General features: G+C 34.9%; 1 protein-coding gene across 2 annotated transcripts in view; it reads left to right on the forward strand.

Moving 5' to 3' along the window:
• The window catches only part of LOC134530764 (double-stranded RNA-specific editase Adar), a 99053-nt gene that overhangs the window by 54680 nt on the left and 27377 nt on the right, over positions 1 to 16996 (forward strand). For both annotated transcript variants that reach the window (XM_063365925.1, XM_063365926.1), the window contains exons 9-11: positions 10241 to 10352; positions 14191 to 14344; positions 16030 to 16181. In XM_063365925.1, the coding sequence (XP_063221995.1) occupies positions 10241 to 10352; positions 14191 to 14344; positions 16030 to 16181 (418 nt within the window). The remainder of the gene's footprint in view (positions 1 to 10240; positions 10353 to 14190; positions 14345 to 16029; positions 16182 to 16996) is intronic.

Genomic DNA, 16996 nt, shown 5'->3' on the forward strand with positions numbered 1-16996 from the left:
TTATGGTATTCTACAAAGAATCTTTAGTTCTTTTTATGGTAATTATCTTAAAATAACTATTGGGTTTGTACTGTAGTTATGGTACATCATCCATATTTCTTCGTATGTTGTTGTTCATTTGTCTTTTCTTCATATTTACGTGTGCCATTATTTGAGACAAGAAGTTTCAGAAAAAATTTTAACGGACATTATATCACACATTTAATGGCGTAAATGACGAGACTTCTGGCAATTTAAACGCTTTATACGGAAAAACCTACCATGCGGGACCTCGTAAGCGAGTTTTACTGTATTTTTTTCCCGTAAATAGTAAAAACCGAATCCTTTGACGAATCCTATATCAAACCCGCCGAACCTTCGAATCCCTAGGATTCGGCGGATATTGGATTCGGTCGCCCCATCCCTAATCAAAAGTAAAAGTATATTATTAAAAATATTTTTCATCACATAGAATATTTTATTTAGTCAGTTGTTATTTTTAACAGCATTTAAGAAGGGTTGAATTACGTTTAACATATATGTGTGTTTTTGTGATATTTTTATGCTTTGTCCAGTCAATAAGTGTGCAAAGTTGTGGTTTGTTACGTGATGTAAATTGTGACAAAAACGTAAGCATATAATATTTTTATAATATAAAAATTAGTTTGCCAGAAACTTTTACTATTAAAAAAATTAGTTTTCCCAAATTATTTTCTCAAGGTTCGGGAATGGTCTCATTTTAGAAGTTACATTCCAGGTTTGCCCGGCAAAGCAACCCAAAAAATAGTAACAACTGAAAACTTGATGTCATATTATATGCAATAACTTTAAAGTTATTTTTAAAGTTACGTCTCAACCAAAATAAGTTACTCGAAAAAGTATTTATTTTGAAAATTAAAAGATTGTTAAATTTCCTTTTGTTTATTACTTTCTTTAGAAATAAATCACAATAGCATATGGTGCCGATTACAGTTTGGTCTTCTGATAAAACTTTGTTATTTGGAAAGTTTTTATTTTTTAAAAGTAAGAGAGTTTTTATACTTGTTTGGTTACTTTCTGACAAAATAATTTCTCAATACTTACTAATCACTGGAGACCTGAAAAAGTAGATGTTATTTTTCTCAAAAATAGGTGTTATTTATTTATTTATTAATTAATTAATTTATTTATTTTTCAAAATAGGTATTATTTTCCTTGCTTTAAAACTGGTACTGATTTTTTTACAAAATTTTGAATTATTGTTTACAAACACTACCTTCTGCTGTTCTTAAAATACTACACAAATTACAAAAGCTGTTGTGATATAATTATAACTAGTGATGTGAAAACTATCTCCTTGCTATTACAGACCCCACGACAATGGGTGCCACTGAAAGTAAAACTTTATGCTTTATGGCCCATTGTGGTAGCCACTGTAATACACCTCCTTGCTATTGTATTGATGTGTTCTCACGGGGTTCTTGGCGCCTACCCTCGTTGCAGTAAATACCAGGACCGCTACTGGCTGGATGGTCTGCCCAGACTGATAGTCCAGCTAGCACGTCACTGCCCTGGGTTACTGTATGGAGAGTAATTATAAAAAAAGAAATTTAGTGGTGTTACGTGAATAGTGGAAATTTGCATATAAATGAAATAATAATAATTTAAAAACATATGATTTTAATGGTTCTTAAATATTGGTGTGAAGTTACGTTTAAAATGAGATTAATTGAGAAACAACCAAGGTGTCAAATCTAGGTGTCGGAAATTAGATGCAAATGACGTCACTAGAACACGTTGAATATCCTGCCGGGTCTAGCTATACGTTGTCGGAGGCTTGAGGCTCTCTTCACAGGACCTCCAGGTGGTCTGCTGCTACACTGGAACTCTGGATGCTGCAATTCTGTAATTAGCGAACTACAGAAGGGCTGAGGTCGCCGGGTATCAGCTGAAGACTCGACATCCCTCTCGTCCTGGAAAGTCTGGTCTAATTCTGGATTGGTCTCACCAATCTTCGTGGTCGAATCTCAGCTGGCGCTGCCCTCAGATGTCTGGAACCACTACGAGACGAAAACGGGACCGACGCGGAAGTTGGCACTCGAAGTCGCCGATACTCCCTATCTAGTATTTATTTAATCCAGATACAATTCTCTCAACTCGTAGAGAGGAGAATTCTAAGCAGGACACGATCGCGGATGACGCGAAATCTTCTATTTCTCGGGCGGCAACCAAGGCTTTGGTTCGCCCCAGCCCGAGAAACGTCTTCTTTCCGCAAGATGGCGATGGCGTCTCCCTTCTTCCTCCTAATATCTATTTACTGGCAGTCCCTAGCAACCAAGGAGCTATCGATATCAGCAAACAGAATAAGCTGCATAGTGAAATAAAAACGTGGATGTTGGAGTGTAAAAGAATCGAACTAAGACCAAATGAATAAAGTTTCCAAGGAATAATTCTTAGAAGACCCTGAAGTTGAAAGTGTGTCGTCTATGGTAATAAGATGTGTCATATTTGTTATGCCTTGGTTGTCCTCTTTACAATCAAAACAATTAAATACATAATATTCGCTCATGGAATATACAATTAATATTACAATCATAATAAAAATAATAATATATAACTGTAAACAGTTGTACTGGTTACAGATGGTTCGAATCCCATTTTTCTCGAATCCGAATCTCGAATCCGAATCCCAAACAGTACCTCGAATCCACCCCTCGAATCCGAATCCAGTTCTCAAGGGTTAATTATAAAATAATTTATAAGTTAAGAGAAAAAATTAAACATTATGCCGAATTATTTAACCCTTTAAATTTTTATTTAAAAAAACAAGGATTTGACACGGTCTGGATCAAGACGATTCCGTTTATGGTCACATATGTTTCCTGCAGTGCTGAAGAAACGTTCAGAGAACACTGTCGCAAGTGGTGAACACAAATATTTTTTGGACAGTTTATGTAGCCTGGGTGAACACGCAGACTGAGTTTTCCAGTATTCGAGAATGTTTATTTCTGGGTTAACTGTAGGATCACGTAAGAATCTGGTCACTTCATCAATTGCTGTAGAATCCGACTTGGTGGATTTAAGGCATTCAGGCATTATCTGTGAGTACAGTGATTCATGTATCCACGGAAATCTGAAAACGAAATTCAACATCCGACGGAACAATATTTTGTAGTTACCAACTTGACATTTGTTTAAAGTCCCAAATGAAGGTAAACGCATTCCTGAAATATTTAATGGTAACTAAAAGGCGCCATCTTGGCTTCAATGGTTTTAGGCCATAAGAAATATAGTCGTGTGTCTTTTAAACTTAAGCCTCACTAAAGCATAATGATTAATATGCCCGAAGTTAAAAGTGACGGGATGTTTTCTCTAGTTTACCCATTAAAATTTTTTATGTTAATATTAGTTATTTTTTATGTTGCTCAAAATGATTGGCTAACAAATTCATTGGTTGGCCATCATGGAATTCTCAGATAATACATATTTTAACATTGGTAGTCTACACAAACCAAACTTGGTCCTAAAAAAATTCATAAATAGAACGTATCAGAATATTTAAAATTGAATTGCGATTAAAATAATAATTGTATAATGCATTAATTTATGTCATTCATTATTTCATTGTTATTACTACATGTGCGACCGTAACTTGTGATGAAAGTCGGCATTATTGTTGTATTACTAAGTAACAGATTTCTCGGTAAAGTTATTTTTAAAAAAAACAAGATTCATATTTAGTCTAGATCCTAAATGTGCTTTATTTTATTTTTTAGCATATTCTGAGAATACATATGTGATTTATGCCTTATTTAATGCCAATGTAGCGACAATGCATTCATGTTCATAAATATAAAGTAAGTTTCCCAAATCAGTACATGCTTCATAATTTTTTTTATATATAATAACGAATTAAAAGTACAATACAGTATAACCTCGTTAATCCGTGATGCGCTAATTCGGGAATCGGATAATCCGGGACGATTTAAAAGAGAAGAAAAAAAAGAGAAGTAAAAATTGTCAGCGCTTAAAATTAACGTCATGTGGGCCGGCGGCCGGCAAACACTACAAGCCATCGGCAAACACTACAAGCCATCGCGTCGGCCGCCAAACTCTGCAACGCTGTTTGTACCGACCCTTTGTGTCGCCCCACTTTCAGCTGTCACATTTGTCACTCTTTAAACTTGAGAGGGATGTCCTGACGTCTGCTTCCCGTCTCCCTTTGTTTGTTTCCACCCGCCAACGCACGGCAGGCGCCTGGCGAGTGACGTGTCTGGCTGGCATTCGGCTGGGGGGGGGTGCAAGGTCAGCACGATCTTATCTTTTTCTCTTCGGCTGTTGTAAACAAGGAGCATGTAAGAAGATCTGGAGTGGACATGCGTAGGGCGAGAGCGAAGCCAGCCGGTTGCGAAGAAGGGTTGAAAAGAAAGAGGAAGAGAGTGTATTTCTACTGCAAACGCAGCCCCAGCCCACTTGTCCTTGAGGTTTGAGTGTCGCTGGTGTGCTGCTACAATGGTGATTTCCTGTAGCGCATATGGCTGTACAAATCGATGGAATTCCAAGCCGGATGGCGTTGCTTTTCACATGTATTAAAGATTTTTTTTTCATTTGTTAACTAAATTAATCCCCAAAACTTTTGAAGCATCAGAAAAAAGTGGCAAATGTTTTAAACAGAAGTAACTAATCTTCGAACTTTTTGAAAAACCTAAGAAAACTATTTAACAAAGAGAAGTTTCAGTTGTAAGTATAATTCTTTACTTTTTTCATAGATTTCCAAAACGTGACGATCAACGACAGATCTGGGAAAAAGCGACAAAGCGGAAAAATTGGACTGCGTCTCCGAACCATGCATTGTGTACAGTGCATTTTGAAGACAAATGGGTCTTAAGAAGCGAAAATCTAACTCGATTAAAGGATGATATGGTGTTCGGTATATTAAGGTTTCCCTCAAAGGAACGGTTTCACAATGCTTTTAAGATATTAGATAAATCCCAACATAAGTTTAAAACATTTCTCTTAAGAGTGTGCTTCGTAGCATTAAAAGACGTGCCTTAATTATTTTGCAAATTTATCATTGTTATGGTGACGATGTCAGGGGTTTTCGTATTTTTTTTAGAAATATAGTACAGTATGTATTAGCAACTACGTTAAGAACTGTTATTTTATTCACACAGAGAAAAGAAATACAAAATGCTAAAATTTGGCGTCTGTCTTTTTATATCCTATATAGGCTTGTTATTATTTGTGTGTTGTAACATGTATAAAAATGTTAAATATATTCAACAATATTTGGTAATTATATATATTTAAAAACTTTTATGTACGCTACTTGAAACTACGTGAAAGGTTTTCAGTCTATAAAGGCCTATTCTATGATTTTTTAAAATTATTAATTCTTATGCAAACAATTAATAAAATTGAACGTTTCTTACATTGTCAGTATATGCATAGCATTACAGTTATTACAAATAATTCTCTACCAGTGTTTAGCTAAGGTTTGCATGTTACGTTGGTTGAGTAACTAGACTGGAACATGAACATGATATTGAAAAGACTTCTAACTTCTACTAATACACGTATATTACAAGAGATTTGTAATAGATTAAATGAAGTAAGTAAGAATTCGTTTTTTATAAACGTTGTGTATGAAATTATAAAATTTGAGAAGTATAATAACAAAAATAAGTGCATTACGAAGACATATGTCGGTAGTGTTACCCACTGAAACATTATTCTCACTTCAACTCTCTGTAAAAATAAAAGTATGGGGTTGAATGCGTCAAGAGTGGTATATAAATAAAATTTGAAGCTTCTTCCTAATTTCATACGCAGGTGTCCCCCACCTATAGTTGCAAACAAAAATTTTTCCTCGATGTTGAAATTTACTCTGCGTATTCACAAAAAAATTTGGCAGTAAATATGTATTTAATTTTTAAAAATGAAAGTATTCATGTTTCGAAAAAAAGATTAAAGCAGTGTGGGGAAGAATGTTTACAGATAATACAGTAAAATTTTCAGTTTGATTGTTTTGATAGTTTCGGAGCTGTTGCAAGTTTAGTTTGGAGGATTTTTCGGCCGCGCGAGACAAGTTTGGCTCGTTTTCGTTTTCTTCCAGCGTAGGAAGCAGGGAACAAACGCCGATACCCGGCTTCACCTCGCATCCTTTGCTGGCCTTCCCTTGTCCTCTCCAGATGTATTACTGTATATTAGCTCCATGGTTGTAAATGACCGTGAACTAATGGTAGACATTTTTAAGCCGAGACACTAATTCGAAGCGGCCGGCCCTTACCTTGAACGGCCTTAACCCAGGCCTGTGTCTGAGTAGCTTGACAAGACCTTCCTGGCTTTTAATCGCTAGTCCGTAAAATTTGGTAATCCGTGATTATCTCGGTCCTGACCACGTATTAACGAGGTTCTACTGTACCTCAATAGGATGTGTTCCAAGGAAAACGTAAACAGGCCAAGTAAATTGTAAGCATTTAAGTTTTTAAAGTACTACATTTACATCAATATTTTTCCTCGAATCCGGAATCTTTTCCCTCGAATTTCGAATCTTTCGAATACTAGAGATTCGGTGGGATTCGAGGATTCGACCGGCCCATCCCTAATTATAACATATTTTGGCTATTAAAAAGATGAAAATGCAGTTCTCTGACTTAATCATCGAATGAAAGCATCGTAAAGCTTTCAACATTTTCTTCCTTTAAGTTTTGATGCCTGTCTGTAACCACTTGGTTGTAATGACTCAATAAGCGTTCACTGTCAACATTGTTGGTGGGACTCCAAATGGCTCTCAGTGCTGCTGCTGAAAACTGAAGATGCTCAGTCCCAATAGCCACAAGAATTTTCTGGACATCACAGTCACACACACTGTTTGCTGCTTCTTGTACAGCTTCCCTCAGTGATTCACAACCTTTAAATATTACATAGTTGTCCAGTTCTCCTAACTCAGGAATGCTTTTCAGTTTTCACTGTTCCCACAATACTTATGGTATCATTAAGTAAGATGTGTTTGGGACTGAACACCTTGTTCAAAGACCTAAAATACTTCATACTTGGATCTGAATTGATCAAGCTTCGAAGTTTGTCCCCGCATAAAGCTGATGCTTTTTGGCATTTCTGCTTACTAAAAGCTTTGTCACAAGTTGTCAAAACTGATATTTTATCTTCAAAAGCTGAAGAAAATATTCCCTGAAATGTACAATCAAAGCTCTTCGTCAGATCTCCTAGATAATCACACAACAAATGGGCCGTTGAATATTTTGATCCCTCAAGCTTCGTCAAAATTTCAACAATGTCTGAAGCATGATTTTTAACAAAATTACACTGTGCCAGAACAACATCAGCATTTCTACTAGACAAATACGTCAAATACTGAACACTGCATTTGTTATTTGCCTTCATGTCTTCTTGTTTGAAGAAGTCAACGATATCTTGCAGATACTCTGCTAAATAAAATACGGACTTGTACAACGAATTTCATCTTGTAGCAATTGGCATTGGGAACAAGTTTTCCGGTTTACTAGTATTTTCTGCCAGATATTTTAAATAGTTGTGTCTACGTTTTCTTGTGTTCAAGAAGGCTGTCTTCACCTTCACCACAGCTTCATTCACTTCTGACAATTCACAGCACATGACATTGCCCACCAGTGCCAGCTTGTGAGCCCAGCATTGTACATGTAGGACGTGCTCTCCAAAAAGAACCTGCAGAGATGATATACATTTTGTCATGTAATGATCCAAATCAGATACTATGCCTCTAATGTTGCAAAACTGAATGCCATACTTCTGGACACTGTCATTTAAAGCCTGTGAGCAAGTTGTTGCATCAGCTTTTTCCAGAAAACTAACAGAAGCAACCTTTAAAACTGGGTTTTCCAATTTATCAGGCAAAATGCTGAAAAGGACTACAAACACACATCTTCCCTTACTGTCTGTGGTTTCATCACAAAGAATGAATAGTTTCCTGTTCTCGACCAGCTTGCGCAAAGAATCTGCATGTTGTTGCGCCAGCTTCGGAACATAATGTTCCCGTAACGTTTTGACGCAAGGCAAGTCACCTACTCCTTCTATAAATTCACTCATCCAATTCCCGCAAGTTATGATCTTCGAGTTCTCCAACGGTATAAAAAATATGGGTAGCTTTATACTTAATTTAACATTAGCTGTACAATTATTTTAAAGCAATGCTCAAAATCCAGAAAACCACAACGAAAACAAACACCTTGTGTAATCGCACTAGCTACATTACTCGTTGATGATAAAATAATTGGTTTTCGCGGCAAACTTGTTTATAGCTTCGTAGAATTTCATATTTTGAGGTTACGATTGAAGTTCCATACTTGTATGTCTCTTTCGTGTTATTCAACTATAACTTTAAACTATGGGTATAAGAAAGTTTAAAAATTAATTTCAATAATTATTTAACAATAAATATTGTCGTTCGTATTATACTACAACGTAATTTACGTATTAAAGTTTTTGTCAGAAGAAAATTGTTTATATTAAAATAACGAACAAAACAGAGTGACCAACATAAAATCTCAAATATTCCTAGCAAGCCGATTTATTTTCAACCCAAATGTAAAGGCATGTAAAGGCACCATTAAAAATATAAAAGTAAATTTAATCAATGTTATAAGAATATGAGAACAATTTACTCAAGAAATTGAACATTGCATTTATATAATTATGTATAAATATTTTTCAGGCCCGTGACAAATTTTATTTTTATAGTGCAACAAGTCAACACCGTTGAGAAAAGGAAGATGGCGACTAAACTAAGAAATCAAAATAACCGTAGTATCTATAAAAGTAATGAACTTACGGAAAATCATTGTAAATATGTGTATGTATAATTAATTACTATACATCTTTATTTTGATACGTAATTTTTAGACGGATTTGACAAAATTTCTTTAAAATGTGCCAAAAGCATGATAAATAGGCATTTTCAATTAAAAGTGCAGAAATTCACATTTTACATGTGAAAATGCTTAAATTCGCGTTATTATTCGCGTTATCGTGGTAGGGAATTTTTCAGGTCTCTACTAATCACAGTTCCAGCTGCTTATTATAGCTTCATGTCGCTCTATAAATATAGTCCGGTAATACCACAAACAAAAGGGTTGAAACTCTGCCTGCCCCTGACTAGCAGGCATTACATGGTTCCTTCACAGTTCTCATTATGTGTTCATGAGTTGCCAATGACGTGACCGCACGTGGCGACAATCGAGCAACAATTAGCTTGCACCACGCAGTTACCTTCCTTTACAAAGTTAAAAATAAAGGGAGGGAACCCCGTGGTCACTTTGGCCAATTACAACACAGAACCAGATACATGACCATATAGGGAAGGTGTGTTGCTGCAAATTATTCTCTGAAAGTCAGGAAATTCACATCACACCACCTCATGGTTCATTCTGATTGGGTGGCTGAAAAGCACCCAGCTAATCTTCTGGACTATTGCTGCGCAGTCATGCGTCTACGTGATGGGTCTTCCAGTGACGTATTTCTTAGATACAAAAAAAATTACTTCAGGGTGCCAGAATCTTCTTCTTTTCTTTTCAAACCTTCTGGAACTTGAAGTTTGTCCAAACGCAACACATGTTTTAACGCACCAGAATAAAACCATTGGAAAATTAAACAAAAAACCAAACTGTATGTAAAACCTTACCAAAATTAATAATGATTAATAAATCTATATTTTAGCAAAATCAAAATATTTTAAATGCCTTTGCATAATAGAAGAAACCTACAAATTTATTATTAGCAGCTGACAAGAGTTATGCCATGTCACACAGACATTTATCCTAAGTTTCCGGATCCCGTCCACCTCTGCTATTTTTGTTTATTGGGTATTTTATATTAAAAAATTGAACAGAGAAAGCAAAATTTTTGACATATTGATTTCATCATTTTCACAACAGAATTTTTTTAAAGATATTTGATTTAATTCACAAGGTAAGCTTGTTTTTACATAGTAATTTTTTTGGTTGTGATTTTTTGTTTTTATTTACAAGCAGTGGCAGTTGGTTAGCTTGCTAAATATTTCTTATATTGTTCTTAATCAGTCTGTGGCATGCGAGATTTTCAACACCAGCTCAAGGATTGTACGTTGTATCAATGGATTTAAAAAAAAAAAAAAAAAAATCTAAGTATTAAACAGAACTTTGGCTTTGTCTTAGGCCAAGACTTGGATTTCGTCTTTGAATACACACCCCTAATAAGTGTGCACAAAATTTACAAATATGATAAACATTTTTTGTGTTTTTAATTTCAGAAAAGATTGCAGAGAGTATTTTTGTCCTGCGAGAAGATGGTAAAGGTTACAAGCTGAAGGAAAATGTGAAATTTCACCTTTATATCAACACAGCTCCTTGTGGTGATGCCAGGTTTGTATTTGATGTGCACTTGCCATGTTCATGTTTTGGTCGTTTTGTAACAAATAAACTTAATAGTTGCATTCATTGGAGTTGTAGTTGTGAGTTTTTGTAGTTGACAGATGTGTTTTGTGTATTTTTGTGATTGTGTTTATAGGGAAAGCTTTGAAAGATAATTACAAATTTTAGTTTATTTTATTGATACTTATTTTGTAATGTGTATGAAAAAATGAAATAGTTCATATCAGCATTACATTAAAACCATTCTAAGCTACTTATTTCTCACCAAAATATTTTTTTAGACTAGAGTGTAGCTTGCACTAAAATAAATTCTTTGAATTATTTTATCATTGTTTTTATATTAAAATCACTTTAGATTATAACACAGTTAAAAAAAAAATTAATATCTTAGGTGTTACCATTACTAAGGTTTAACAATATTAGGGATAGGCCAATCAAATCCTCAAAATCCATGAAATCCTTAGTATTTGAAGGATTCAATATTTGAGGGAAAAGTTTCAAAAAAAATATTAGAGGAATCAAAGTAATATAAAACTTTAATACTGATACCCTCTGAATTGTACAAAGTCAATATTTTCCTTCATATCTAATTCTGTTTTCATCCCTCAAGTTATTGTACTTTAATCATTTAATTATATAATTATGGTTGCAATATGTATTGCTTCTGGAAACAGTTCATGAATAAAATATTTAAAGGGTTTTTTTTTTCAACACCTTAGTTAATATTTTTAATTTCTTGTACAATATTTTATTTTTGGCCCATGTGACCTAGATTTGGATTCAAGGACAGGGTGGCCACTCGACCTGGAAAACCTGGAAACCTGGAAATGTCAGGGAATTTTGTAGGTACAGGGAAAAATCAGAGAAAGTCAGGGATATTCATCAAAAATCTGGAAATTTTTCGTTGAAACAGGATTTTTTAAAAATATTACTAGTAAAATAGAAAATGAAAGGTAGGATTTATGTTGAATTTGTGTTTTCGAGACCTCGTGTTGTCTCAAAACATTTTGCGGCTTTTATACATTAAGTTGGTGCACCTGTCTCGCTATTATTTTATGGTTTGTAAATCCGTTATTCCGTTCTGTTGTTTGCATGGTTATTAGGCCTTGCATATAACCATCTGTGCATGGCTTGTTACAGTTAAATGGATAGTTTTTGTTGTAAAACTTTCTTGTGGCGTGTTTTTTTTTTTTAACATTGTGAATAAAACAAGTTAGTGTATGTGTTAAATAATAAAGAGTAAAGTTGAAGAATTTGTTTGTGTTGTGTGATATGCTACAAAAAAGGCAAGTACCAGCAGCTTGAATAGGTATGTACCTAGGCCTGAATATATCTCAATTTTTTCTTTAAATTTTAATTAATATTGGAATTTTAACTAGGCCTACACTGTGCATTTGTTTCTCTTTTTAATTTTCTTTGTTAGAAATAAATATTTAGCATGATTTGTCTGCATGTATGTGTTGTTTACAACGGGCCTTATTTTTAAATTAATTTTGCCGATGGTTTTGACTGGTCAAAAAAACCTGGAAAAGTCAGGGAATTTTTTCAGCTGAATTGAGTGGCCACCCTGAAGGAGTATATTTGAAGTATGCTTTGGGGTTTGAATTCAAGATTTGGATTTTTAAAAAATTGGGATTTTACCCATTACTATTTAATATGGTATCAAAATAGTACTTACTATTTGTATGATTAAGAATAATAAATCAACCTGCTCAAACACACAACTGACATGCTTTTGCATGCTCAAAATAACAATTTTTATCTCTAGTATGTAACGAAGAACAAGGCGGTTCTGTAACATTGAAAAGATCTTGATGTAGTTGGGACAAATGTATGTAATAATTTACCAAACTGAGTGGCAAATATGCTGTTAGAAATATTATAATGTTCAGAATTGAGATAGATAGATTTTGTATACTATTTGAATCAATTTTCAGTGAAGTGTTAGTTGTATTGATGGTCTACCCTTTAAAATTCTGAACATGCCAAAGCAGCTTGAATAAATGCATATGGGTATGGTTATATTGTTTGATAATACTTAAAATTCACCTGGTTAGTTAATAATTTTATGGTTAGTGTTATGTACTTATATGTGTAAATGACTGCTCTAATTCTTACTTCCTGCTTTTTTCTTGTTAGTTTACTGTGTCTTATGAAGTAATTAGTAATGATCTTGTCAGTGAGATGCTAAACTCAATAACTAGTGCCTGGGAAATTTCTGTGTTTTCAGTATGCAAAAAGCGATACTTTCAAATTAGAAAAGCGGTGGTTTAAAGTCGGTATTGAATATACGTAATAGTTTACATATTTAATAAACAATCCATGTATACTAGGAATAGACTAATATGCATAATAACAGCCAATTAAATCCAAAACAGTTACACAAAACATACACGTCGCTATAGATATTTGCAACTACAAATTTTCTTTTTTTTCGGCTGCCGATGCCACATGCTTAGCCGACTTTAGGTGTTCATCAATGGAATCTTTTCTTTCTCATGAAACTTTACAGTTGCAAAATTTGCACATCACTGTGCTATTGTCAGTACAATAAAACCCATGTTTCTGATACTGATATGCTTGGTCTCGAGCACTCTAAAGTATTATTCGGAATTTTCAAACTCTAGACAGAAATATGTTGCAACTTACTACATACAGGCTGTTACGAAAACAATCAACTAAACTTGGCGCGCGAATAAATATCAGCAGTGGAATGCCACTACGTTGGGAACGCTGTCGCGGCTCGTGACGTCAACAACAGATGCTGGCTGCATGATAGTCACGCATGCCCGCACACTCCCAATCTCGCTGCGCAGACTAATTTCGAACCTGCAAAATCATTATTTGCTTATTATCTTGCTATTTACGAAGTTACACAAAATAAACAACTACGGTAAGATAAATTCGTTAGCCGCTAACATATGTGTTTAGCTTTACACAAAACAAAACTTCTCACAGTCTGGGAAATGTATCTTCGTTAAGGAAGCATTCGCTTACGTGAGAAGTTAGTAGAAGCTATGTTGGCTAACCTGGACAAACCATGTTTGTTTTGTTTACATTTTAGCGTATATAACGCAACTTGGATAAATACAAGATATTAGGTTATTCTTTTGCTTTGATATAATATTTTATACACTTTTCGCAAAATACAATAAATGCGTTCTCATATCCGGCCAAGTGTGCACGTTAGTTTAGAATTCGGCATCATATTATTTTTATTTTTCGTAGAGTGCAAAAGTTTGAGTTTGCTTGCATTCAATAAATACGGTATTGGCATAATGGAGTGGAGGAACACGGGATTGCCACTTGAACAAACCCCGGCACACAAATGAGAAGAAACTTAGTGCAAACTATACCCGAGATCAATTTTGAGCATCAAAACCATACACGAACACGGCTTATGTAAAAATAAGGTAATTATGCTGAAACACAAGACTTGTGTTAAAGGATACTTTAACCTTGCGTGAGTATTAGTGATCTGCAAATAATGGTACTTTTCGGGGATATATTCGCAGTGTAATATAGACATGTTGTGGTTTTCGCGAATGTACTTACTTTTTGCATTTTCATGCGAAATTCGCGCAAATTTTCGCAAATTTTGTGATCACGAAAAATTCCAGGCCCTATTAATAACAAATAAAATGAGTTTGGGATTCAGCTACCAAGGTGCACACAATTTTGAAATCTGCACTGAAATGAGCTTAACTTAAAGCAAATTATGATAGCTTAGCATAAATATTTTTTGTACTTCTTTATTTTCTTTATTAATATTTCCTCATTATTTTCATGTTCATGAGACTGTGTTAACCTGGCTGGTTATGTGTGGAAGGATCTTCTCCCCACACGAGGCCCTGGACGAGTCGGGCGACAAGCATCCAAACAGGAAAGCTCGCGGCCAACTTCGCACCAAGATAGAGTCGGGGGAGGGCACCATTCCCGTCAAATCAAGCGAAGGAATCCAGACTTGGGATGGTGTCATGCAGGTTTGTGCTGAGGCCGTGCTGTAATCCATCACTTCGTGGACTGCATGTTGAATTTTTCTTTGATGTTAACTGGTTGAATTTATATGTATGAGTTTGAAATTAATTTAGAAATTTACGATGCTGTAGAAGCACTTATTAAAGAAGATATATATCATCCAGCTTTATCCATAAACATAACAGTGGAAAAATTCCATTGTGTTATTAACATATCACCTGTGCTAAGAAATTATAAAAACTGCAATTTTCTAGGTTTTTATAATTTGATTAAAAACCACGATTGGTCAAAAGTTTATAAGTGTAATGATGTCAGTGAACTCTGTGATCAACTATACACTTGTATTATTGGTAATATAAAGAGCTTCTTCCCTATTTATATTAAAAAAACAACTAAACATCCTGCATGGTTTTCTAACGAATTAATCCAATCTCTGAAATCAAAGAAACATTTCCATAAACTCTACAAACAAAGTAACTCTTGTTTTTCCCATTTTCGTAATCAAGTATTGTTAAACACATGTAAAGTTTACTTCATTTAATATTAGCATAGATATTGTTTATGTTACTGAAATAAATTATCTGTGATAATTGATAAAGCTCAGTGGCAAGCAGGAGGGAAAAAAAACTATGTGAATCTCAATGTGACAGACACACTAGAGCATGATGAATTTGAATAATGCTCTAAACGTGGAAAAATCCTCATTTAGTACAGTACAACCCCGTTATAACATTCCCGTTTGTAACATTTTCCCGCCTATAACACCATAATTTCATGGTCCCGCCATTTCTCCATTTATCACAATGTTTTAATTTCCCGCCTGTAGCAATATTAAAATTTCTACATTCCCGCCTTTAACGTTCAAATTTGCTTTGATAACTGCCACAATTTTCAGTATCCCTTCCTTCAAAGTCATAATTTAGAGCGAAACCATAGCTAGAAAATACAGCACGCATATACAAACATTAGATGTTTACATTTGTGTAGTTCACCATAGATCTGGTACACACGCACTCCACAACTTGCACCGGATCGCCTATCAATATGGCGTCCTGTTCGCGCTCGTTAGACTATGACTTGTTCCGTTATACTTATGATACACATTTTGTGCACTGATGCATGGTCGGAAACAGTGCTACTGTATTCTATGGTGCTGGTTTTTGTTTCAAAGTTTTAACACCTTGAAATGGTTAAATGTTCTATGGATATATTCACGGCTTTTGTTTGTGGTTAACCTTTACCGTAATTATTTTTTTTCACTTACTTATTGTAGTCACGGTCATATTTAATTAAAATACACCGTATTGAAATTTTATTCAGGTTATTGTACGGCTATGATGGCCGATAAATATAAGCGAAATTCATATTCTGAAGCTGAAAAAATTCAGTTTATTAACCAAGTGGACAGGAACCCCAACAAAACGCGTGTTGCGATTGTGTTGTTTTACGTATACTCTTTAATTTAATCAATCCACGCGTAATTTATACAAAGTGAAGATGTAATTTTATGATTTCCTGCTTATAACATTTTTTTAAGTTGGTCCCTTGGAGAATGTTATAACAAGGTTATACTGTATTTGGTTAATGAATAAATAATGTGTGTAAATGTGTGAAACTCTAGACTGCAGAAGTGGTGATTGCACACTGCTGAGCTGAGTTACTAACATGTTGGGAGCGATCAATGACGCAGGGCCAGAGGCTGCTGACGATGTCCTGCTCCGACAAGATAGCGCGGTGGAACGTGGTGGGTCTGCAGGGCTCCTTGCTGTCGCACTACGTGGATCCCATCTACTTCGACAGCATCGTGCTGGGCAGTCTCTTCCACCCCATCCACCTCTATCGGTGAAGTGACGTTTTCCTTTACTCTCTTGTTCGCGCCCACAACTTTTATAGATGATAGTGGTTGTGCACCCTGTGAAATTTTACCATATTTAGGAGTGGGTAGGAAACCCAAAGAACCTCCAGAATACCTCGGAAGGTTCGTTCTTCACACTGACAAACAGTGATAGCAATGTGGCAGTTTTAAGCTAGTTTGGGAAATAGGCAGGATAAGAAAGCTGAGCTGTTTGAATGAGTTCTGGATTACATTTTATATCTCCGACAGAAGAATTGATGAAGGGCAACTAACTAGTTTATTTTGTCCAGGAGCATTAAGAAGTGAATGCATCCTGTTAGAAGAGTTCTTCCAATGGCCACCTTACATCTTTCATACTTACGGGTTGGAAGGGCACACCACAGCTTATCACCAGGATAAAGGCTTTTTTTACAGCTTAGCTAGTGTTTTGCTGCCAGTAATTAAAGTACATATTTATTTATTTATTAATTTTACAGTTTCCTTAAATTAGAATACATTTATCCACAATCCATAATAATTATACCTAATTTGATATAAAATTTCTGAAAGTCTTAATTTTAAGTTGAGGTGAAACATTTTTGTATCTCAATTTTCAATATAACTGGGACAGCATATATTTAGTATTACGTACCTTTAAAAAGTAGTATTTTTGAATTTTTAAAAATAAAGTACTAGGGGATTAAATTTAACATTAGCTTGGAAGCGAATATTTGCTTTAGCCTGCAACATGGGTCCTGTGACTAGAACATTTTGTGCCCTCATATCCTTCAGCCAGTTGTTCAGCGCAATTTCCAGGTCCTTG

This window comes from Bacillus rossius, chromosome 3 (genome assembly GCF_032445375.1).
Source record: "Bacillus rossius redtenbacheri isolate Brsri chromosome 3, Brsri_v3, whole genome shotgun sequence".
In the NCBI taxonomy this organism is placed as follows: Eukaryota; Metazoa; Arthropoda; class Insecta; order Phasmatodea; family Bacillidae; genus Bacillus; species Bacillus rossius.